This window comes from Oreochromis niloticus, linkage group LG7, assembly GCF_001858045.2.
Source record: "Oreochromis niloticus isolate F11D_XX linkage group LG7, O_niloticus_UMD_NMBU, whole genome shotgun sequence".
NCBI lineage: Eukaryota > Metazoa > Chordata > Actinopteri > Cichliformes > Cichlidae > Oreochromis > Oreochromis niloticus.
In genome coordinates, this window is record NC_031972.2 from 32,472,018 (window position 1) to 32,497,668 (window position 25,651).

Here is a 25,651-nt window from a genome sequence, read left to right on the forward strand (position 1 = left end):
AAAAAGTTATAACTTAAAATACGATATAAGGTTAGTAAAAATAAAGTAGTGGAAGGATGGAAATTACTGCAGATAATAATAATAATAATCCGTGATTTAAGAATTAGTAGTATTGAAGCTTTGGATATTTTAGTTAACACACACTTTCCACTTGGGGGTGTGTGAGACAGAAATGCTGTTTTATAGGTTTGTACAAATGTGTGTCTGTTTCTGTATTACCAGGTCTTTCTGTTCAGTAGCTATCCGGTGCTCCTCCTCCATCTGATCACTCAGCTCGTTGATCTTCCTCTCCAGCTTACTGATGGTGTTTGACAGAGTTGCTTTGTTCCTGCACAGAAACACACACTTGTAGTGTAACAGCAAAAAGCCATTTAACACATGCAGATACTCCTGCAAAGTCTGCAGGCTGTCCTCGGTCACAGAGAAGATCTTTAACTGACCTCTCCTCAACCCTCAGTAAGTTCTCCAGTTCCTTGACTCTGATCTCCGTCCTAGAGATGACATCCTCCTGAACTCTGTTGCTCCGCAGTTCCTCCACCTCCAGACGAAGCTCACGCAGCTACACAAACAAAACACTTTATTAGTACTCAAAACACAGGAAAAAAGTCTCCTTTTTTTCAGCATTAAGTATTTACATTGTTTTGTGTATAAAAATGTCTAAATACAAGGAAAGCATGGCAGCTATAAGTATTTCTTTTAGAAATGACACTAATAAGATCTGATTTGTCTTTTTGTCCACAAAGTGATGGCAAGTTTTTGTTTTATCTATGAAATGTTCTGCTTAATTTTCACAAAATGGCAAATGAGAATCCCTTCAAAAGTGGTTTATGGTACACATAAAAAGTAAATATATTCTTTTCAAATGCATATAATATAATATTGGCTTCTGAATTTAAGGCCCAAACACTCATTACATGCATAAAAAGTCTAGAAATAAACCCACACAGATTACCTGTCTTTCCATTGACACTTTCTCAACTTCCAGCTGCTCATTCAAATCTTTCTCCTGAATCAGCTTCAGCTGCAGCTGCTCGGTCTGGAGGTCAAAACACAAAAAGAGTGTCAATAACCAATCAAATCAGTTCTATAGGAATAGTTTTCAGTTGATACGCTTCCTGTTCCCAGTGCCTCTACCTGTTCGATGGCTCTCTTTTGTTTGGCGGCCCATCTCTGCTCGCTGTCATGCAGCTCCTCCAGATCGCTCTCCAGGTCGATTATCTTCTCCTGAAAGTTTAAAAATAAGTAAACTTCTGATCTGAATCCCTCTCAAACAGCCTGTGAGGTCACTTTTTAAAATATCTGACACTTGGGTTATTTTTGAAAACGGTACAGATTAAGCATCTTCAGAAATGGTGACGTGATGTATATACAGGATTATGGAATCACTGTAGCATGCTGATTGCTAAACAGGATTTGCATAATTAATACTCTATTAACCCCAAACTCTGATGGTTTGCATGAATGATTAATTCAAGTGGACATCTCTGTTTGAATCATTAGGTCATGCACACAAAGACCCTTGGATGTCACCTGATCCAAAACTGGTGAAATGTTCAGGAATTTGGTGATAGCAAAATCACAAGAAAGGACTGAAACCAACAGTGGATGTAACCTTAACATGTGTGTATAAAAGCCTGACATGCTGTATATAAAACACACGTATGGTAGTTTATTTGGAATCAGTTAGACAAACCAAATGTGTATTAATCTGCTGCTGAAAATCAAGACTTCCTGTTGATTATTAAATACAATCACTACGAATAGCAGCTGTTTTTATTGAACCTTTAAATGTGGGCACCACATGCAAAGTAAAGGTATTGGAAAAAATAAAAAGTGTCCCTACACATTTCTTTTCCTCTTTCAGTGTTGAAAATAAATAATTTTATGTGAAGCGGTTTGACAGCTTGAAGAAAAGTGTGCTGCTGTTGAGCAGGTAATTAGCTTTCTACCCTTGAAATGATGAATGTTTGTTGACTCATTCAGCAAATTAAGGTGAAGGGCAAGACATGATGATTAGATAAAGAGTCGATGAGGCTAATGTGGGCTGTTGTCTGGCCCACACAGATAGCTGTCTATGACAGCGCCAATCTAAAAACAGCAACAACAGGGGGTGACACTCTCTGAATATGAGTCTGGGTTTTTTCTTTCCAAATCTGAACTTAGACAGAAACCCTCAGCTAAACGAGTTTCTGAAAACTAGAGTTGTGTAGGCCACATTTCTCTTGCAAGCATCCACAACATCACGCCAAAGAGCATGGCACAGGCGAACGTTAATAAGGAGACACAATAGCGATGCCTAAAAGCTGTCGGCCCAAATTCAAGACAATTTCCCTCCAATGACCAAACGTTTTTGACATGGATGGTAAATCAAAGCTGAAATCAAGATTATTCCTTAATGGTGCTGAAGGCTGAATTTGTCAAACTTAAATTGGTGAGCCTAACAATCCATAGCAGGTAGGTGGCCCCTATGGTTTTGCTGAGGTTGTGAATCTCATCTTATACAAAAACCTAGAAATGTTTCTGACTGTTTCTTTGATCACATTCAATAAAGTATCTGGTGTAAAGATACAGTGTAACCCTCTTGCCTCCCCTCAGACTATTTACTGTACCTGAGCCAGTTTGAGCTGTTTGGTCAGGTCGTCTCTGGTTTGGTTCGTGCTGTGCAGCTCCATGGTGAGGTCGTCCACAGTCCTTTCTGCCTGCTTACATTGCAGCTGAAGCCTCTCTCTCAGCTGAATCTCCTCCTCCAGCGACCGCTCTCTATCGAACAGCTTACCAGAGACCTACACACATACAGAAAACACACAGGTCCTGAGGCTGTGGGTACTCCAAAGGTTTCTACAGCTGTTATTCTCTATTAGGCCACTCTGTCTCAAAGTACAGCTGAAACTCAAACGCTACAACAGCTTGAAATACCTCTCCCTGCAGTTTGGTCACAAGGATCTGCAGTTTCTGCACTTCCTGCTCCTTCTCCAGCAGGGACTCCTCCAGCTCGTCCACCCTCATCTGGGCATCCTCACGCAGCTTTTGCTGCAGGTTCATATCTGCATTAGCCTGAGTGGATACCGCCATGGCCTCACCCAGCTGGAAAGGGATATAAACTTATTACAGTTTAATACAGTTTATATTTGTAGTAATAAAAGAAAACACATTCTCACTACAAGATTTCTTAAAGATCTAATTGGTTAACAAATTTAAATGTTTTTGCTTTAATTTAAGAGTCTTTTACACATGGAGGCACAAGGAATAGATTTTACTGCTCTCATAGTGCTGGAGAAATGAAGAATAATACTGCTTTTTTAATTGGATTGAAAAATCTGACGGCAATTTCAAACTCCATTTAAAAAGGAAAAGAAAATCAAAAGCCTTTTCTGCACATACTTTAATGTTACTGTAAGTGATGCTGCACCAGGGGGTGCAGTTTATGCTTTGGAATCACTGCTTTGGGTTGTCAGGTTTTTCAGTGATGACAGTTTATGTGGTTCTTTTCAGAGAATTTCTAAATAAATCTAATTTTGAGGTGATGGCTGCTCATCGCCTCAGTGCAAGGAATGAACCCTGTTTGTCTACTATGGCCGTACCTCTGTCTCCAGCCTGAGGATGGTGTTGCTGAGGTCAGACAGCTTCTTGTCTTTGCTGTCTTTGTCACTCTCCACGTCTTCCAGCTGTCTCTCTGCCAGCCACAACTTCTCAGCCAGAGTCTGAGCGTGCTGCGTCTGCTTGTCCAGATTTTCCTGAAAACAAAAAACATGCATATAGTTCAGCTTCTTTGTATAAGAGAAAAATGTGTCTCTTACTGGTCTGAATGTGCAGTAACATAGATGATCTAGTCCCTCACTGACAAATAAAACCAAGCTGGATTATTGACTAAACTGGATTATCACTGAACGTCATATAGGATTCTTGGTATTCTGCGTGCTGTGTTATACTAAAGACTAACACAGGGGTGCACCCCGAGTTCCACCGGACTGCTCTGTGACCATAGTTAGAGAAAGTGGTTAAGAAAATACAAAGAAATACAAAGAAATACAAAGAAATACAAAGAAATACAAAGAAATACAAAGAAAGGGTAATTTACATCTTTGGATATCTGGACGAGTGGAAATCACTTTAAAGATATGGTACACCCCATAATCCAGTTTTCCTTTGCCTTTTTATCTATCTAGATTATTTTGGTGTGAGTTCCTCCTCAGGTTTTAATGTGATCTTTTAGCTGCTTCCATCTAACTTTGCATACCTCAGCATCCTGGATCCTATTTTTGAGCGACTGCTCGAGGAAGTTGAAGGCGTACTCCTGAGTGTTGGCCTCCACCATCACCTCTCTTGCTTGCTTCACCTCAATCTGCATAGCAAAACACAAGTGTCACCCATCCAAACAGTTATACTACTACAAATCACTTCTATACATCCTTTTATCTTAAAAAAAAGTCACACCTCCATCTCTCTGAACCGCTCCCCTATGGACTGATTCTCTCTCTCCATCTCTATCATCTGCTCCCTCAGCCGCTTCAGCTCGTTGTTCAGCTGTGTGTTTGTTCTCAGCAGGTCCTCGTTGTTCACCAGCAGGCCGCGCATCTCAAACCTTCACAGACAGACAGTAAGTAGACTGTTATGGGTTTGGACAAGAACAAATTGAAATAGACTTAAAACACTTTTAAAAAGAAAGAAAGAAAGAAATAACATGAGGCTAAAAGCTTAATTTTAAAGTCATAAGTACACGGCCCCCGGTTAACTAACAGTGTGCTGACTTCGAGTACAACTACAGAAAAACAACACATGCCCGACCTGATCTGGTTCCTCTCCTTCTCCATCTCCACACTCTCTGCCTCCAGGAACTGGTTGCGCTGGAAGAAACAACACACCACATCAAAAATCCAGTTTTCTACAAACCGCCAGGAGCTAAACGTTCCTCACACAGTGGATTGTTTCGTGTCCTGTTTGGTGCTCTCCGATTCATTAATCTGGTAAATCTGGTGAATCTGGTCTAAATCAGACTCGTGCTGAACAGTATTCAACAGATTTGTGACATCATGAAGAGAGGATTCATGGACCCCCACCTACTCCTCAAATCTTCTGTTTAAGGGGGGCAGCCAATCAGGAAAAAGCCACTTAAGGGGGGAAAAAGCCACTTAAGGAAGGGAGGGAAAGTGGCTTGCTTAAAACAGAGGATAAAGGGCTGCACAAAGGGCCCATTACAAGATAAATAAAAGTTAAATGAGCCTAACTGGCACCCTTTGAGAGTTTTTTGTCAGGTACACATGCTATAAATCTGCATTTCTCTGACATTTGTTTAATGCTTTTGTTTTAATTTGAATCTATATTCCTTTTTTTTTTTTTTTCCAGGCGACTGAATCCACAAGAAGTGAAACGGGGCTTACTCTCTGAATGGTCTCCAGCTGCTTGGTCAGTTCTGCTATGTAGTCTTTTTTATTGGGTGCTCCCAGAGTGGAAGAGCGCATGCTGTAGTGTGTGGGCACCACCTGTAGCAAGAAAAATGTACAGAAACCCATTACAAAGTGTGGAAGTCAGAGTATGTGCTACACGTATGTGTGTGTCAGTAAACACGTACCGTGTTGACGACCTCTGTCCTCCTCCTCAGAGTGTCGTAGGTGGAGAAACGGGGGCGGGAGGAGATGAGGGTCGGCGTCTGTATGCCCACCGGACTCGTGCTGCGACTGTTATAGGTGTACAGGTTCATCTCAGATGTGGCAGGAGACAGTTTACCCTGAACATGGAGAAAAGAGGGGAGGCGAACAGAGGAGGGTCAGTAGCCTGCTGTGACTCCACATGCTGTTCAAAACATTAATTATGCAGAAACAAATGCAAACTATTTTCTACAAAAGTTTAAAAGAAACATTTGGTTTTATTTGCACTCTTTAAAAGCTTTTTGTCAAGTACACATGCTGTAAATCTGCTGTATTTTAGAAAAGAAATGCAGCTTTAGTACATTTTGAGACACTGTATAAATGAAGTGGTTTCAAAATTACAGCGGGGTCAACTTACAAACCTTTTCAGACATTCGATAAGGGGGGTTGTACTCCAAAGAGGTGGCTTGGGAGTATGGACTGTTAAACACTCTGGGGGGGCTGTCAATGACACCCATCTGTAAAAAAAAAAAAAAAAAAAAAAAAGTCAAAAATGTCAATAATGAATGGAGAGACTTAAAGAAGACAAATAAAGCTCAAGGATCTCAGAGCAAAATGTGAATTCAGAAGTGCAAATGCAGCCACGATTGCCTTCCTCACATCAACATAAAATGAACAAAGGTGGGCGTGTGCTGTAAAGCAGCTGTGTTTATTAGACGTGTGCAGCAATCCTGTTAAAGTAACAAACGTGAAGACTGAAACAAGTTTTCTATACTGGTATTCACATTCATACCAGTAACAGATGCTACAAAAACATCCATTAATGCTACAGTACTTTAACAGGATGGTGATGTTCCGGGATGTAAAATTACAAATCATTGTGTCCTTAATTATTATGCATATGATAAACAACGGTATCATTTCACATCAAAAAGAGAGGGTTAACTTTGCATTAAGCCTCTCTTTTTGTTATTTTTGCTTTTCGAGTCATACAGACGAGGTGATTAGATTTGATTTGGTGCAGAGAGGACATGCAAGCCTGCTTTCATTGAATTCTGTGATAACCAGAACGGCCTGTGTTAGACCTGTTTTTTGAGATTCATCCAGGACTGGGCACGTGTCAATGACTGTAAAGGAAAAGATTTATTTTATTAATGCTACATTAAGGATCAAATATTAAAAATGGCAATACTGTGTGAACCTCACTCGCTTAAACGTGTACTTATTTCAATTTAAAGCGATTCAGTTTGAAACATTCAATGAGGAATCTTGACATGACTGGAATCTACAAATGGATTATAAAACTAGTCTTCTGTAAGAAATTTGGATATAAATAATATGTAATAATGTAAATGTTACCTTTTTGAATGACTTTGGCTCTAAATGAATCAAACACTAAACTTTACATGTTTTCTAGAAGTGTCTGTGTTTTCATTTTTCTCAGTGAAATGATCATGTTTGCTGTGAACTGGAATTAAGAATCCAAAGCTGAGTTTTTCCAGGAGAGGGCACTGTTTAATAACTGGTGCTTTTACTCTGGAAGTAAGGCGCCATCTAACTTTTCTAAAAGCCATCTTAAATCATATGCATATATACAGACAGAACACATGGTCTGAATCACCCACCCTGTCAGACATAGTGTCCCAATCTCGTGAGGCCAAACACTCCAGGGACCCTTTGTAATGGTTCGCCCCAATCCGGGTGGTCTCCCATCGGGACATCCTGGGGCCATTCTCCCCGATTGACCCTCCGCCGCTTCCTGGACCATCTGCATCCCTGCCACTCAACCCGTTGGTCTTCAGATCGTTGTTGAGGTACAGCTGATATTTCGGGTTCTGGCTGATTATCATTGCTTTGGGGGTGGAGGGTTCCTCCTCTGATGGGCTGTCCAGCTGCTTGTTTGAATCCAGTTCTGACTCCTGGAGGGATAGAAGGTGAAAAATGAGGAATGAAAAACCTGGATGAATCTGTCGGAGGGGGCGAAATCAGTCAGCATATAAAAATGAATGCACCCAGTTAGAAAACATAAAGAACTGACGGATGAAGGATGAATTAACAGAGCATGTGATGATGTTGTCACCAATTGACAGCAGAGAGAAAATAAATACATGGTTCAGGCAGGTAAAATGACAGATGAGATGGCAAAATATATCATTTTGAAAGACACTATGGCAAACTGATTTGACTTCTGGGAAAAAATGTGCATAAATAGAAACAAACTTGGCTCACTGTATTAATTTCATGCAATTAATACCTAGATATGCTCTGCTCTACTTTTTCATCCCGGTTCTAACTGACATTTCTTTAAAGGGGGACTTATGAGTTTTCTGACCACTAGAGGGCAAAAAGAACACAGTGCTAATATATTATTATAATGTTCCCAAACAGCTTTAGGTTTTGAATCCTTTTTTTTTTTTTTTTTTAACTCTGCTTTGCCTCCACCAACTAAAGAAAGACTTCACTATGCTCAGCAGCTCATTGTGTGTTCCCTCTGTCTGCTGTTTGGTATCAAAGATGGAGTTTACTGTACTTAACCACATACAGCCTGAAACACAATTCTATCAAATAAATTGTTAATTACTACGTTATTATATGTTAAAATTACTGCTAACCTTAAAGAACATACTTGTTCTTTGATTTCTGTGGTCGGCGTTGGCTTAAACACTGGCCCAGGGGTTCATTTAGACTTACCGCTATTTACCTGAAAGCCTTCCCATTTCCAAATACACATTATCAAAAGCACCTAGCTAAAAGGTAAATTTGGGCAAAAATAAAAAATATAAATTCAAGAGAAGTGCAAGCAAACTGAATGTAAACATTTAATGGGTTTTAATAAGTTTTCATGCACAAAAAAGGAAGACAATTGAAGACAAGATTTGTTAGATCCGTCAGTGAGTTTTAGGCCATTTTGATTAGTATGCTTAAAATGTTGCTGTGTTCATGCGTTCGAGCTCGTCATGCAGTTTGAGTATGCAGATTTTTTCATGCAAGAAATGCGTTTAAATAACCTGCAATGCCATGCAGTCATGCCATCTTCACGCAGTGTAGCTGCAGAGCTTTTTGTTCATGCAAGGACATCAAAACTGCCGGTCAGGAGGGTTTTTTTGTTTCGGTCTCTTACCGATCCCATTCCAGAGTCAGCCACTGAGTCTCTACCAGTGTTTGTTTGGCTTCTTGACTCAGCACCGTCCACTACTGGAAAATTGATTCTTGATGTTATCTGAGTAGTTGTGGAACCTTTCTGAACTGGTCCAACTCCATTTTGAATGGTTTCCTTGAAGGGTGGAGTCACATTGATGCTGGGAATAGAACTTCCATCTTGACTGTTACTGATCGGTGTGGATGGACTTGACTTTGAAGACTCCGGAGCCTCCATCGAAGCCGACTTTTGGACTCGTTCAGCTCCCATAAAAGGGCTCTGTGGAGAACCGGAAGGTGAGACCTGGTGATCCGGACCTGAGAACCTAGTAATCAGGTCTTTGATGCTGCCTGCTCGTTGCACTGAACTGCGAGTCAGGCCTACTGGTCTCTTATAACTGGCTCTCCTGGCCTGCTGTGACTCTTCTTTGGTGGTAGTCTGCTGAGGACTAAGTGGTGATTGTACGGAAGACGACTCGGGTGTGTGCTGAAAGAGGTGAACACAATAACAGATCCCTAAAAAAAACTGTTACAGAAGTGTCTGAACACCCAATTGATGGTGGCTTAAATGACTGGCAATATAAATTTAACACAGGTTAGACCATGTAAACCATCACTATTTCAAGCAAGGTGTGGCTCTGACTGAGAACAAGTTGGCACTTGTTGCTTGACATGTAGGCAATAAAGATAAATATAACCTGCTTGGATGATATTTGCTCGATTTTTGGGTCCACATTTTACAAAATGAAAATTATGTTGTGTTAAATGAGGCTTAAAGCTACTGACTGCAACTATGAACTCAGTAGGAAAGTGTTTACCGAGGTCATATGTGAGGGGAACAGTAGGCTCATTTTCTCATAGACTTGTATATAATCACATTTATTCCTTTTCGCCCCCTGCTGGTCACTGGAAAGAATCCAGGTTTAAAACATCATTTTTGAGATTTGGATGCTATGTTCATATAAGCAGCTGTAACAAAGTGTTACATAGTCTAGAAAGTGATTACAAGAAGTGGGAAAAAAAACCCTCTAAAGAATGGTTAGCATCAAATACATACCAGGCATATCAAGTTTATTTTTAAAGCAGCATGTTAATAATGTGTTTTTCTCTCTCTGGCTCGTGTCTTTACAGTGCATCGATGTTGTTGACTGATGAAATGCATACATAATGACATGAATCCCAGCGTGTGTGAACGTATGGTTGTGTGTCAGTGTGTGTCAGTGTGTGTGTGTGTGTGTGTGTGTGTGTGTGTGTGTGTGTGTGTGAAAGTGTGTGAGAAAGTGTGTTCCTATCCTGACATAAATCCCTCTTGAGAAACTGCAACATCTGCTCGCTCATCTGAACAACAACAACAAAAAAAAACCTACCCTCCACCCCCACCCCAAATCACAACATCTGACTTTCTCACACAGAAATGTAACGGTAGATAGGTAAATAAACAAAGGGACAGCAACAGGGACTTAAATTCAAAAATCTGCTCAGCTCTTGCTTAAAAAAGGAGAAGAAGAACAGAAAATGTCAGGATTTTTCCTTTTATGCCAAAAAGCCACTTGAATAAATCCAACTTTAATTACCAATCATAACAAGAAGGATGGTGCCACTTAGAGAAATGAAGTGGCAAGCATCCAGGGGTTTAACTTTCAAGGTTCAAGGGTCCAAAGCACCGAGTGACCTTAATCCAGGGACTCGCCTGCCCGCCTCCCCCGAGGACTGTGAGCCGAAGCTGGGGTGGGAGAGAAGCCCTGGCCTGAGAGGGAGGGAGGGTGGATGGGTGTCTGTCTAGGGTTTAGGATCACTGCTAATCACTGTGGTATTAAAATGTTTACAGGCCGTGGAGGGATTAGCTCTGAGCTGATGATTTTTAATGTTATTATTTTTGCCCTGTGAGGTGAGCGTGCTCAGTGTGGACTTGCGGTGTGAGAAGACAGTGAATGCAGTGAATGTGATAACATGTATGCATTGCTGTGCTCGTGTCTTTATGCCCTGTACATAACATTACTATGGTGATGGCAATAATCCAGAGCTTGACAACTTTTTATGAGCCCAATTGAGGGCATCACAGGACACGTCTGTTCAATAAATACATTTGAATCTTTTAGATATACTCATAATTTACTTTCATACTGCATAATTAATTTTAAATGTTTAAAACTGTCGGGGTCATTTTGCTAAGAATATATAGTGAGTTAAGAAAGTATTTGAATAGAATTTCAGAATAAATATAAAACACAGCAGAAGAAATCCAAAACATGTACGTGAACTGCAACTTAAAGTAGACCTTGTAATGCAAGTTCCAGTTTCATAGCTTTGATTCATAGTTCATAATATTCTTTATCTCATACTGAGCTTTGATCAAGACCGTCAGTTCATCTGCTGTCTGAAACAAGCTGTTTTATTTGCAGTAGAAAAAAAGGCTATTATATTTATTGTACATTGTGCGGAAGACGTCTGTATATTTTTGGCAGATACTGAACAAATTTTAGGCATCAAAGGTTGTTTCCCAGGGGCATCAACCCATACCAGTGCTTAATGAGCTGGTCCCTCACAAAGGCACAATGCAGTGCTTTTATTTTAGATTACCCAACCAAATCTATTTGGTTCATTTCAATATGGAAAACCATGAAATTGCACACACATCCAGCTGTCCCTGGCGCACTCTTTACCAGTGGCCGGGTTTTCAGTTGGTTGTAGCAGTCGGGAAAAAAAGAAATTATTGCAGCTGAACCTGAGGTATAATTTTATTTGGGTCATAAATTTTTGTGATAAGCTGGCACCTACATGTAAAACCTACAGTATGTAAAAGCAACACGGGAACTGGAAGCTGAATTGTGCTCATGTTAGAAGACAGAGGAAAAACAAAACACAAAGACAGGCAGACAGAGCTTCATTCAGGAAAACCACAAATTCCCTAAAGTCCTGGACACACACACGCACACACACACACACACGGGTCCTCCATTCCCTGTGGCCTCACTACAGTACAGACATATGGTACAGAGCTGTGCACCATCTGACCCAGATATAAGGCAGCAATGCACTCTGGGAAATACAGTGAATACCTTGCCGATGAGGCTTGATGCAGCCGAAGTGATCGGGGCTTTTCTCCAGAATTCAAAGTTCAGCAGATGCAGGAGGTTTTCTGCTCAAGTGTATCTTCAAAAAGCAGAGGTGCTGTGCTTTTGTGAGAATGAGAGACCCTGATTACAGTAGGAGGGCTTTTGTAGTTTATTTTCAGTAAGTGGATGACTTTGAATGGATAAACAGTTTCATTTATATAGCATCAAATCACAATAGTAGTGCCCTTAAGGTGCTTTACATTGTAAGGTAAAGACCGTACAATAATATAGAGAAAACCCCAGCAATCAAACAGACCCTAGGAGCCAGCACTTGGCGAGAGTGGGAAGGAAAAATCCCTTTTAACAGGAAGAAACCTCTTGTAAAACCAGGCTCAGGGAGGAGCAGCCATCTGTCGATGGCTCATAATAAATGGGTTCAAGTCCTCAAACCTACACTGATCAGCCACAACATTAAAACCACTGATCATCTCAATTCAGTGTTGTTGGGGGTTTTTTGTAATTTTTTTAGGGGGGGGGGGGGGGGCTAATATTGATCCGGATGTTTCTTTGGCATGTATCACCCAGACACTGCTGCAGACTAATAACAGTCTCCTCCAGCAGGACAATTCTCACACTGCAGAAAACACATGCGAACAGCTCTACAAAGAGCCCAAGGTGATGACCTGGGCTCCAAACTCATCAGATCCCACTCCACTCACGGAGGGTCCAACACAATCCACAGAGATCCAAAGCATCCACTGGAATATTAGACACCACAGGACACCTAAAGGAGTCCTGTGTCTATGCTCTGAAAGCATCACTTCTAGTTTGAAACATGCACTTTCAGTTAAATTTATTTTGGAATCGAAGCTGAAACTACATGAGAAATTTCTCTGGGATCAATGTCTTAGACTGGAAACACAAAGGCAGGACATTATATAACAAGTGCTCCTCTGGCCTATTACATAATCTACTGTCTAAATTTGTGGGGTGAAATCCTTTAACTTTCTCCAAGGTGTTATAAGAAGAACAATCTAATCTGGGGCTGGAAATGTTTGTGAGTGTCTACATGGATTTGTGTGATAGACAGGCCTGTTTGCTCAGAGATCACACAGAGATTCAGCTTGTGGCCATCTGCACGCCAGACAATAGAACATACAACAACTATTCAAGTTAGAAACAATAAATTTGATCAACTGTAAGGACCAAACCTGCTTCATCCTTTAAGCCTAGAGCATTTCAAGCACTTTATTATTTCTGCCGGCGCCTGACAGCTTCGAGGACGAGGACGGAGATGAAGATCAACAGTGACATCGAAAACTGGGGCAAAACAAGTGGTTTGGATGAAAAGAGAGAACACTTCAAAGCTTCTCTTCTACTTTGTGTTTGTGGTGCTTTTCTAGCTTCTTCCATTTTCTTTACTGGATTCTTTTGCCCTTTTTAAGTTGTGTTTTTACCCTTTTGTTGTTTGGCTTTTACTTTTTGATTTCAGTGTTGTTTCCTAACAGCTTTGTAATTCATTTTAGTTTCTTTGGGTTGTTTAAACAGTATTCTATATTTTCATGGTTCTAGGTTCCGTATTTTGAGTTGAATTCTTTGGGTTGTTTTCTGTTTCATTCTATGTTGTCCTTGTTTTTTTTTTTTTTATCTGGATCTTTTAAGGCTTCATTTAGTTGTTTTCTTTTCTTAGGTTGTTTGCTAATTGTTGTAGTTTTTTTCAGGGTTTTTTGTTTTTTTAAGCTGGTCACTTTTACTCTTTAGCTTCTTGTGGTCATTCCAAGCCATGGGTTATTGCTGATCCTGGGTTTTGATTGTTTCCCAGCATTTTGTGGATGTTGTGTAGCATTTTTTAGGTTGTTGGGTTTTGATTTCTTCGGGTTTTTTTGTAGTTTAAATAGTTTACAAATTTTCTAACTGGTATTGGTAGTTTCTTTTTCTAAGTAAAGCAGAATGCCATCTCTAGTTTCTGCTCTAACGCATCTTCTCTTCTTCTTTTTAGAAATCCGATTCATTTTTATGTAATACAGTTTTTTGAGTGGCTTTGCTGGTTTTCTAACCTCTTTTACATTTTTGGCTTACAGTATATTGGTTGTTTCATCTTTTTTGGTTGATTTTTTAATGTAAGTACTTTTGTTCTTTGTTCTTTTATGGGTTATATCTTAATATGACATTTTTCACTGTATATAATTCCACTTCTCACCTTTTTCAGCACAAATGTGACATATAACCCTCAGTGTTTGTCAAGGCTCATAACTCTCCTCAATCCCCCTCCACTTTCTCCAAAACAAGTTAAGCATACAGAGTAAAAACAAGAACGTTAGAAGAAATAAGATAAATAAATAAATAACCAATTAGTGGCTGCAGTGCTGTGTTGAACATGTACGTGTCTCGCAGAGAGCAAAACGTCAAGCTACGTTTGGCCCGAGGCAATCTGCTTAGCAATATGTTCCTCTGTTGTTGTTGTTGTTGTCCCCCCTCCCCCCCACACTCCTCCCATCTCCATGGCTGCAAATAAAAGAGATTAATCAACCAACCCGTCGCCCTGTCCTCAAGGCCTGCCTGTTTTTGCACTTAGTTAGCTGACAATTATCCTTTCAACAGCAAGATTTGCTACAAACCAAGCTGGAATCTGGTCGAACTAATCCTGGATGTCTCTTTCTTTAACGTGGGAATAGCAAACAGGAGCTCAGACATATGATCGCCAGATTTATTTACATGTTTTGAAATGGTATTATTTAGCTGAACTATAGGGAAAATGTACTAAAAGCCAGCATGGAGGTAAAATGTGGAATAGATTTCAGTGAGTAGAAATCAAAATAATGTTTGCATGGACAAAAAGTTATAATATAATGGAACCAAGGTATAGTATTGTAAAGCAAATATAATCATTTCACCCTAGATTGAACTTCACAACATATGTTTCCACCACATTTTCCCATGAGGTTAAACTGCTGCAGAGCTTTTGTCTGTTTCACACCCCAGATGCCCTTGACTGATGACTAATTGCACCTGTGTCCAGTTTTTACAGACTTTTTATTTTTTATTTTGTAGTTTGTGTGTTTTTTTATAATCACTCAGAGGGGTTTTCTCTCTTTGAGTGCAGTTTGATGGAAGGGGGACACCTTCGGCTCCATCCAGCTGCTCCACAAACAAATCGTGTCTGCGCAGTCTGACAGGACTTGGACTATAATTTATACACGTTAATGCTTTTAGCATCTGTCTTTGCGGGGACTTTTAAAAGCTGAAACCTCCTTTATATCTGCACCTGCAGCTTTATGTGACACAACTACTGGTATCACATATAGGAGAGAAAATACACACATGCACACAGTGATTCCCACAGTGAAAAGTGGTCTAACAGAAAAATCAAAAATCCCAGATGGATCACTGTATCTATAAAACATTATTTATGCTAAATCTATTAGATTTATATCTAATCAAAATTATGTGTGATTATTCAAATCCATTTCCTGACAGATTAACTACAGCTAATCTGATAAAAAGGTTCTCGGGTCACCGTGGCTCGCCTACATTAGCGGGGCTGAAGACGCCAGCCGTTTCAATCCCCACCGCCCTCCCGGTCCACAGAGACCTCCAGCACAAAACAGAAACTGCACAGTCGTTCGCTTCCCACTGTATTAGCAAATTATTTTGGGCATCAGGGTTAAAAATAAATAAATAAATAAATAAAATGCCACAAGCCAAATTCTGTGACATCTGTCAGCTGTAAAAATCAGTGTTACAACAAGCTGACCTATTTCCTTTTAAAGCCACATTACAAGAGACTTCAGCTGTCAGAAACCAAACTCAGTCAGAAGGTGACAGGAGCATATTTCTGTTAAACTGCAGATCACAATTTGGCACAAATAACCGTAGTTTCATAAAGCGGAGGGAATGGAGCCTCTCTAACCAACCAGAATGAGAAATGACTGCAGAGTCCCAATTATAAAGTTTAAAGTGTTTTAATTAGCTTTGAAAATGTAAACTAGCTAAAGGAGTCGGGATGAACTCGGGACAGACTGCAATAAGCAAAGTTCAATCATTAACACCAAGAGTGCACAAATAAGTGGAAGGGCCATGTGTTTTTTCTAATTCACGCTACAATACAGCATCAATTGGTTGATCGAACTGCTAAATATGAGCTAAATTTAAATTTAAACTCAATGGAGGAAGCAGTGTAGAGCTGTGTATTAGTATTAATACTAATAATATTAGTATGGGCCTAATGTGGGGCGCAAGATTTGAAAAGGTCCCACCAGGTTATCTCTTAGGTGAGGTGTTTCGGGAATATCTTTAAAGCCCGGACAGATCCAAGCCTCGAAATATGGCTTAGAAAAGCTTCGATGTCGCCCAGAAGTGAGGTCTGGTCTCTGCCCAGTGACCCAGAATAAGTTGCAGTAAATGGATGTATAGGTTTGAAACTAAACTACCAGGTTTCTGGTCCATTCTAACTCCTAAAAAACCCAAACATGCTGTTTTGCTAAATGTCCTGCACTGTTGAGCATCATCTTTCAACAAGTAGGTTTACTGTAAATTGTGAATTTAAACACCAATCATGCTGCTTTCCTAAAGCTAATCAATGAGCGAAAGCAAAAGTAAAGCCAGACAAAGTACAGAGAAGTCCCCTGGCTAACAAAACAGTCATTCTGTCTCCCCACGGACCTCCTGTGTCTAGTCCTGCTGCACCAAGACACCAATCCCCACAGACACCTTGTGAAAAAGGCAATATTCGATACTCTGGTGGCCTAAGCTCTGAACTAAAATACTTCTTTTTCTAACTCTAAAGAAGTTTAATTTTTGAAACTTAAAAAAAATCGTCTTTGCAGTTTGGAAGGTGACAAATGATGGTATCCTGCTGTCTGGGTGTTTTACATAAATAAATAAATAAACAATAATTAAATCTAATTTGCAGTAAATGTAAACCTGCTTTTAAGTGTCAGCAGTGTTGCTTACCCCCCAGGTTTTAACACATTATTTACAGCTAGTGTGTAAACATAAACTTTTTCTTGAACCATTTCTTCTTGATCACTAAAGTGTCCCCTAGCAGATCACATATTTATTCTTTTTAACTATAGCGACATGTTGAGGTTTTAAAAAACCTGATTATAAAGGTCTTCTGAGCAAAACTGTGTCACTAAATATAAAAGTACAGGTGACAGACTGATTTCTTTTTATTTCCTGCAATGCACCTGTCCTTAAGACTTGTGCTACGGCACAGAATAATAACATACTGATGTTTGAAAAAAATAAAATGCTTCTATTTCTTCAGTGAAATCTGTACAGACTGCAGACAATGAGCGTGATTCATGTTGTATTTCTGTGCGGGAGTAGCAGCATGTTGGCAGCCGGCCTGTCTCCAGTTTGTGTTTAAGCTTCACGAGTTAAACTGTGGTGACACTTTGACAGGTTTCCTGTTATAATAAGACTCCAAACCAGGTTTCTTCCCTCATCGTTTCCTGTCAGAACTGTGTCAGTTTATTATGGCTTGTTTTTTAGGGAAAGATGCTAACAGTGTGTGTGTGTGTGTGTGTGTGTGTGTGTGTGTGTGTGTGTGTGTGTGTGTGTGTGTGTGTGTGTGTGTGTGTGTGTGTGTGTGTGTGTGAGAGAGACAGACAGAGCCAGATGAGCAGGCAGATGTTTCCTCTGTCTCTGCTCTGTCTGAGAAAGACTGACAACAGCTGGACCAGTGCCAGACACACACACACACACACACACACACACACACACACACACACACACACTCTGATGCCATTCTACCTGCACCAAGCTGTATCTCTTTGTGTGTTTTTCTGTTTTGTTAATTTTTTGTTCATTGCACCATTAGCCTTTATCAACGCACCCAATTCAACTAAAAGTGATGGATGATTTTTACACTATAATGCTAGAAAAGTATTATAATAAACTACCTAAGGTGAGAAACACAGAATTTTTAATGATACCAGAATACAGAACACTGAATTTTCAGTCATGAAAGACTATTTAAATAAAACAATTTGAGCTTCTTCCTTTTTCCTTCTCCCAGGTGTAGCACACAATGTGAGACTTCAGACGTCAACCTTCTTTTAGGAACGATAATTTCTTGTGTAAAATAATTCAGAATAAAACATAAAATTTACCATAATGCATGTCTACATATTTGTTTCTTTGTCCACCAACCCCTCCTACACAATCAGCAACTGAGCAACCAAACTTGGTACACAGGTACGTCTTAGGCCCCTGAAGGTTCTTATCTATAGATATTATGACCTTGTCGTGTTGCTAGGCAACACGACACCAACTGGCAAAAATAACCCATTTATGCACCTATACACCTTACAAAAGCATTATATCATGCTTATAGTGTCAACATTACATTGCACCATTTGACACATCAACTTATGAAGTCTAGCTTACCGTGGCTATCAAAACTTACATAATACTAATATCTGTCTAAATGCACTTAAAGCAATAGGATTTAAAGTCACGTGAATTAATCCAGGCTAAAAATCACCTTTTTTTCCCCAGAATGCCATTGCATGGGTTTTTATCAGCAAGTGTGCAAGTAATTAAGTAAAAAAATAAATGTTAAAAAAATCAAATCAGGATTGTAATAAAACTGTTACATTTGTGTTTAAATCTGTGACCAGAAGCCTAGAAAGTGAATCATATTTGGACACTTTGAGCGACAATGGGTGAAATAACTGCTGGCAATGTGAACTGGGCAGGAACTGGGATTCCCTGTGATTTCAGACTACCAATAAGTGTGAAGAATACCATTTATTGACATATGACCCGTTAGTAAATACATCAGAGGGTCACCAGGCAACCGGAGCCTGAAATGTACGTAAACTATGAGCTGGTGTGCACAAAGAAAATGGAAGTCGAGTATTTTGTGGGTCTCCCAAAGACCACCTCAGACCTTCTTTAAAAACTTCCCTGTCCTCAGTGAGCCTAAAAAACCACTAACTAACAGAATGTAAATAATAAGACTCTAAAAACAGCCTACAGAGAAGAGTCCGAGCTGATAACAGCGTTGTGGATGCTGTGAGGGAAGTTTAAATGTTAGTTAACCATACCATGTTGTTTTCTGTCTCGTTCTTTCCCTGCATGCTGGTTTCGCTCTGCCTGTTGGTAAAGGTTTCCTCTCCGTCTGCCCTGCAAGAGAAAAAAAAAGCAAAGGTGAATCTTAAAAGACATTATGTAAGAAAACCACCTGATCTCAACTACTTTGTCAGGTTGTACAGACACTAAATAATCATTTCTGTGTTGCTGGGTACCTGTGGGGTTTTCCGAGTATATTCTGTGCAAAATGGGTCAGTTTCTCTCTCTCTTCCTGGTACCTTTGCAAGTCTTGGGTCAGTAAATTATGGAGCGTGCTCAGTGCCTCCTCCTGGAACACCAGCCTCTCAGACTGGACCAAATGCTCAGTGATCGAGTCCTGAAGCTCCCGACAAGCAGACAACTGAAGCTACGATGCAAAAGCATGGAAAATGTTTTTAACATAAGGCTCAGAAGGAGCAGCTCTGAGTAAAGACAGTAAGATTTATGACTTATTTGCTTTAATATTCGGATTCCTCAACACTGGCACAGTTTGTTGGTTTTATCTCTGGCCTTGTGTGTGTCAACTTCTGAGCCACTTTCATCATCAGGCTTGTTTCAAAATGCTGCATGCCCGAACACAGACGTTGATTCATGACCTTGGGATCGGCACCATCTAAGAGAGGATCCCACCCACTTCTCGTGTTTGCATTGTTCAATTAATCAGAAGAAAGTTGGCTTAAAGGGAGAGGAAAGAGCTAAATCTGCTTGTTTCAGACAGTGGAGATGTAATAAGGCCCAGTACAAGTTTAAAAAGTATCATTTTAACCTGTGATTCATGCAAAGCTACTCTAGTACAGCCCAAGAATAACACAGTGGAGCTGGAAAACAATCAGACCTCTACAAGACACGGACTCCTGCTGTGCTCACTTACTGTGGATGTCTGAAGGCAGGAGTTTCTCTTCAGCTCTTGTTCCGCCTGTTTCTTCCTCTTCTGAAGATCAAACAGCTCAGTGGTCAGCAGCTGCTGGCGGCCTTCAATCTGAAAGAGTCTGACGACACAAACAGAAAAATTTAGTTTGCAAATTGAATGTCAAACTCCCGTCTGAGCTGGAAAAACTAGAACTCAAACTGTGGCAGATAGTATATATTGTGATTTCCCATAAGAACATTTTCACTATGAATTACTTAAAAAAAAATTAGCACAAAATCAGCATGTTACTGTGCTAAAAAATTAGCACAGTAACATGCTGATTTTTACTAAAGGGACACTGGCAGAAATACGAGCTATATGCATACATTTGGACAAAATCTGGTTCAGTCACCTAGACAAACAGGAAGACGTGGACAGAAATAACATGCTAACATGCTTAGAAGAAAATGCACAAAAAAATGAACAAACTTCAGCGCAAAACTAGTAAAAACATGGATGAGAGTCAGATATTTCTGGGGAGGAAAGCATGCAATAGAAGCTTAAGCTCCGCTGTTCTTTGTTCCTGAGCTGCTTCTGAACTCAGTGAGAAGGACGCGGCAGTGCAAACTTTAATCCTCTCTGTTTGTTTTATAGCAGCTGAGAGATTTGCCTGAGAAAACACGGCCGACAGGTACAGCATCACAGCTCAAGAACTTTAAATGACTGAATAACTTGTGATACTTTAAACACTCAACCCTCCAGTCCTGTGCTTTTCTCTTTTCACTATTTTCCTCAAAACACTCCACATAATAAAGCCTTGACAGCTATTTTGTAACCACATCAAGTGTTGCTGACTAACCTGTGGGGTCCTATTTAACTTGAAACCGTCCCTCCCTTGAACAAACACAGCGTTTTCATAGTTACACACAGAGCTGAACAGCTGATGCAGATTTAGTGATTGTTGCTCCCGGTTTAAGTCAACAGCAGGCAAATAGTCCAAAACCACACTCTGACTCACATTAACATGGACTGTAGGTGCTGTTGTCTCTTGCACAGCTACATTCTGATATTAACTACTGTTATCTGTCATGAGCTGGTACAGTCACTGCAGCAGAATTTGATTAGAAAAACAAAAAGATAGTGGTAGTAGTGCCTATGGCTACTTACTTAGCCCGAGTACAAACAGGAGGAATAATAAAGGCCCTATGTGGCTACATAATAAGATGCACTGCCTCTTCAAGGTACTGTACATGCACTGTCATTAAGCATGCGTCCACTGGGAGGCACTAAACCTCTGCACGAGTGTCAGAAGAGCAGGTGATGAGAGGCCGAGAAGTGTTTTGTTTGCGAGGACGAAGAGGAGGCTCATGTGAGAAGCCTTTGATGAACTAACTGAAGAATCGACATGTAGAGAAAGACAAATTAGCAGGAACGATACAAACAACCAAAACAAAAAACACAAAGGCACTCTGGGAAATATATTAACATTGTGTTAATGAGGTTTTCAAGAGGGCCCACTGACTCGGCTGTGTGTCATGAGAGCTGTTGTGAGATGGACAGAAAGCTGAGGTAAAGCTCAAAGAGGACTATAATCTTTGATTTACATTCACTCTGAGCGGCTGGAAGAAAGAGAAAGGCTGTTGTTTGAAAGTCATGCAAATGTCTCAGTTTAAGAGAGAAAAACCTGAACTGCACCCCAAAAAGTGAGGAGAGCTCCATTATACCAACATTTGAATATTTCTGTCCTGGTGGAAACTAACGAGGCCTCCACAGTCACATAAGCTCAACCCAGCTGAACAACAGGAGCTCTCCTCCACCATCATCAGACCATCATGTGATCGTCATGTTTCAAAGACATTAATGCTGGATTAAGTCATCTACTTTAAAGCAGGAAACTTTATTAACAAACGTCATGCTCTAAAATAAATATGAATATAGCAGTTTTCAAAAGTTCACAGCATATATATAGCAAGGTCTTAACAGATCATGAACCAAGGTCTTCAAGTGCTCCAACAACCATGAAGTATGTACATTAAGCAAAGTGCTATCACGTTACGGACAGTCATATGTCAAGTTTGGTTTCCTGTGGCTTTTAAACTTGTTCTCTTTCACCCATCTAACACAGCTGAGGCAATATAAATAAAGATTCCAGATGCAGTACTTGGCTTTGGTGGACAAACCTTTAGTCGAGTATTCTGAATTTTGTTTGATTTTTCTAAAGGTGCCTGGACATCGGAGAGATGAAGACAGATTGCGTTTGCTAGCATTTGTTTTTGTGGGGTTTTTTGGGATCTGAGTGAATTTCACATGATCCTCATGTTTCTCCCATTTTCTCTGTGTAACTTTTTTAAAAGTTAAGAACCCACAACACTAAGTTTAGTGTCATTTCGGCTAAAAGCGGGGACAGCGGTATCACTGCAAACTGTGCGATGTAGCTCTGCCCTGCTGGACTGTGGGTGAATTTCCAATTATTTTTTTTCCAACTTCTTCAGAAATCTACATTTTTCAGTTCATTGTTTAGAAGAAATTAACATCGTGAGGGAAAAAAAAAAAATTCTGAAGTTCATGCAAATTAACTCATCAGTCACCTGTCAATCAAACCTGATCTTAACCAATCAAAAGACTTCATTAAAACACTGCGATGAGGAACATCACCCATCCCGGTGAAAAGACATTAATTACCAATGAGTCTGTCTGTCTGTGTGTGTGTGTGTGTGTGTGTGTGTGTGTGTGTGTGTGTGTGTGTGTGTGTGTGTGTGTGTGTGTGTGTGTGTGTGTGTGTGTGAGCGTGTGCGTGTGTGTGTGTGAACGTGAGAGAGAGAGAGAGAGAGAGAGAGAGAGAGAACGCACATTCACGTGAACATGTAAACAGACGCACATCGCACCACATGGTAACAATGTGTCAAATCCTGCTTTCTGTGAAACACACACACACACAGCCAGCTGTCAGTGTGCTCTGATTAGAGGCTTATGTACAGAAAAGCGTGAATAGGGCTCCATAATTATGTGAATGTATGTGACAAACACATTTTACTCCATAATTGCAGGTGAAAAACGTGTGGGTGTCATTTTATTTATTTTTATTTTTTTATATTAATGTATCTCACTGCTCGCAGCTTGTCACATATATAATTTTCCTTGTGTCTGGTTTACACAGAATCTATACACTGTGGCGTATAGAGTTTATTCTCATGTATAAAATCTGTTCCAGAATGTATTTCTATCATGGACAAAGGTGACGCTATACAGCTTTATGTAAATGATCATGCATGTTAATGCCAGGCTCCACTTTTACTCCAATCTCTGCTGAAATCATACATTTAGAGCCAAAACTAAAGCTGTTTGCAGGTGCATTCACAAGTTACAGATTCAACACTCTGACTATGTTCCGGGATCGCCAGATAATTAGCCCCAGCAACAGTTCTCATAACAGATTTGAAGAGCAGCTAAGACCGTCATTATCACCACTGAAGTAAATATCTTATGGAGGCTTTGCTGGACTGATATATTACAAAGAAAGGGATTCACAACACTGGGTGCTGCGCTGTTATAAGAAGAAATGTGTGACAAATATGAATATATATATATATACACACACATACACACACACAAAGAAAGAGGAGCTGAGGGTGACATAAAAGGAAAGGGTGAGAGGAGTGCAATAATAAGCTAAAAAGGCTTTGACAGCATAATACAAAGGAGGAGGGCATGACAGAAACATACCGACAAAGAAAGGAGTGGAAAGAAGAAATCATGTTGAGTCTTGTTATTCAAACATCCTTGATATGCTGAATGACGGGAAGAAAGCCATGAAAGGAAAAAAAAAGTGAAAGACAAGAAAGAAAAGGCAAAAAAGAAAGAGAAATCAAGAAAGGACCAAAGTCCAAAGACATGCAACTTGTGGGGATAGGTTAATTGGATAATTCAAATTGCCACTAGGTGTGAATGTGCGAGTGAATGGTTGTCTGTCCCTGTGTGTTGGCCCTGCGACAGACTGGCGACCTGTCCAGGGTGTACCCCGCCTCTCGCCCTATGACAGCTGGGATAGGCTCCAGTGCCCCCCGCGACCCTGAAAAGGATAAGCGGAAGCGAATGGATGGATGGATGGAAATCAAGAAAGGTTAAAGAAAAAAAAAACAGAAATAAAAGAGATAGAATACAAAAAGAAAGGCCAAACAGCCAAATATAAAATACTCACAAAAATTTAAGCTCATGCACAAAAGTTGTAGTGGTTTCAGGCTGACAGTGTGACAAAGAGAAGAGACGATGGCTGTCATTCATTTTTACATTTTGGTGGAAACAAAGTTTCATTTTCATGTTTTATTAGATTTAGGAATCATGACTGGTTAAATTTAGCAAAACATAGCTGCTGGTATGAAGCCTGAATGCTGGTAGAGTTTAAAAAAATACAGTTCATCTATGAAACATACTTCTTTTTGAAATACATCTGTCCAACGTCATGTGAACTTTCAAAAAAGGTAAAACCTTTGTACATGTGCAGAAATAGATCATAGATTTTTTTATATATATAATTTCATTACTAGTCAAAGTTGCATCTTCTGGGTATTAAAAAAACATTAAGTCAACTCATGAATGCTGCAGTTCTTTCAATGGCTACTCAAGGCTGGCTCCAAAAGCTGTTCAGCGCCCACAGACCTCCACGTTAAAACATTCAGCTTTAAACTTTGTATGTTTTTGAAGTGGAAATATTTGATAAATAACATAACACTGTGGTACAGCACATCCAAGACATTTTTGCTTCAGTTTCAGTGAGGGGGAAATCCAATATTTTCTTGTTTTGTAAGAGCTAGCATTAGCCATCATCATACGGTCGATGCAAATATCCATGAGATTAGGCTTGTTAACCACTGAAATTCCTGAAGACAGTGAACTATTAATCCCCATGTTCAAACTAAAAACCAGTAACCAGGAAAGGAAATTTGATTTAATAGGATAAATCAGTGAAGCATCAGAGCTTGTCTGCCTTCTTGGTCAATTTTATGGGCAACACCAGAAGATTTTGGAAGTTATGAAGTAGAAACTGAATGAACAGAAGAAGAACATGAAGACGAGAAGAGGAGTTGACAGAGTTCAGCTGGGTAGTTTCCAAACTGCCAGTCTGCCTGTTGGTCTTGGCAAAAAGCTGATTTCTCCTTGCGTAACCAGACAGAAGACTACGTTTCAGTCTGTCTATGGGAAAATACAGCTCAAAGCAACACATATAATCCATCACAATCACACTTTATTTTTTCATCCAAGTCTGTGAGTTTTCGTACGGATGTTTGTGAGAGTTTATGGTCCATAATGCACTGCTGCAGCTTTTTAAAATAAAAAGTCCATCTTGTTATTTTTAAATGAGACAGATCAGGAGCTGAGGTTTGTTTTGACATACTTGAAAAACACACTCAAACAGCTCCAGTGCTCTCTTCTCATACATGCGACATCCCATTTTATGTGTTCAAGTTTCAAGATGTGAGATTTCTGATTGATGCAAAGAGAATTTACACTTTAAAAACGTTTATATCATTTGTGCATTTACATACAATGTGTTAATTAGTTAACAATTTTCCCACTATCAAGTCAGAATTAAGTTGTGTAATAACAGAAAAAAAGGTTTTCTTCCACAGAAACATTTAGCACCAACACAGCAATCCTGATGATAGCCACAATATTTCAAATTGTGATGTTGTGTGTATAATGCAGATATGATAAAACTTGAAATACTTGTGTAATTGTTATTTTTGTAATCGGTTTGTAAGTTAAAGTGACAGTAAATTTATTACTATAATACAATTTTTTTATACGTCACAGTAACATTTTTTTGCATTATTTTGGTCAAACTAATCATTTATTGCAAATCTGATATCGTGACAACTCTGGTCAAAACGAGTAAATCTTCCAATTTGTACTGTTTTGGATCATCTTCTGATTTTCACAATGAA

At 39.7% G+C, this 25,651-nt stretch overlaps 1 protein-coding gene across 1 annotated transcript in view; it reads right to left on the minus strand.

The window, feature by feature from the left end:
• The window catches only part of LOC102082328 (uncharacterized), a 57,402-nt gene that overhangs the window by 2,929 nt on the left and 28,822 nt on the right, over nt 1-25,651 (minus strand). The window contains exons 5-23 of the mRNA XM_019361318.2: nt 19,731-19,848; nt 19,036-19,226; nt 18,835-18,913; nt 8,707-9,003; nt 7,211-7,504; nt 6,671-6,712; nt 6,008-6,103; nt 5,570-5,725; nt 5,379-5,480; nt 4,786-4,844; nt 4,435-4,582; nt 4,238-4,342; nt 3,582-3,734; nt 2,917-3,084; nt 2,610-2,783; nt 1,135-1,224; nt 953-1,036; nt 441-559; nt 220-328 (exon numbers count right to left, since the gene is read on the minus strand). Coding sequence (XP_019216863.2) covers nt 220-328; nt 441-559; nt 953-1,036; nt 1,135-1,224; nt 2,610-2,783; nt 2,917-3,084; nt 3,582-3,734; nt 4,238-4,342; nt 4,435-4,582; nt 4,786-4,844; nt 5,379-5,480; nt 5,570-5,725; nt 6,008-6,103; nt 6,671-6,712; nt 7,211-7,504; nt 8,707-9,003; nt 18,835-18,913; nt 19,036-19,226; nt 19,731-19,848 — 2,584 coding nt within the window. The remainder of the gene's footprint in view (nt 1-219; nt 329-440; nt 560-952; nt 1,037-1,134; nt 1,225-2,609; nt 2,784-2,916; nt 3,085-3,581; nt 3,735-4,237; nt 4,343-4,434; nt 4,583-4,785; nt 4,845-5,378; nt 5,481-5,569; nt 5,726-6,007; nt 6,104-6,670; nt 6,713-7,210; nt 7,505-8,706; nt 9,004-18,834; nt 18,914-19,035; nt 19,227-19,730; nt 19,849-25,651) is intronic.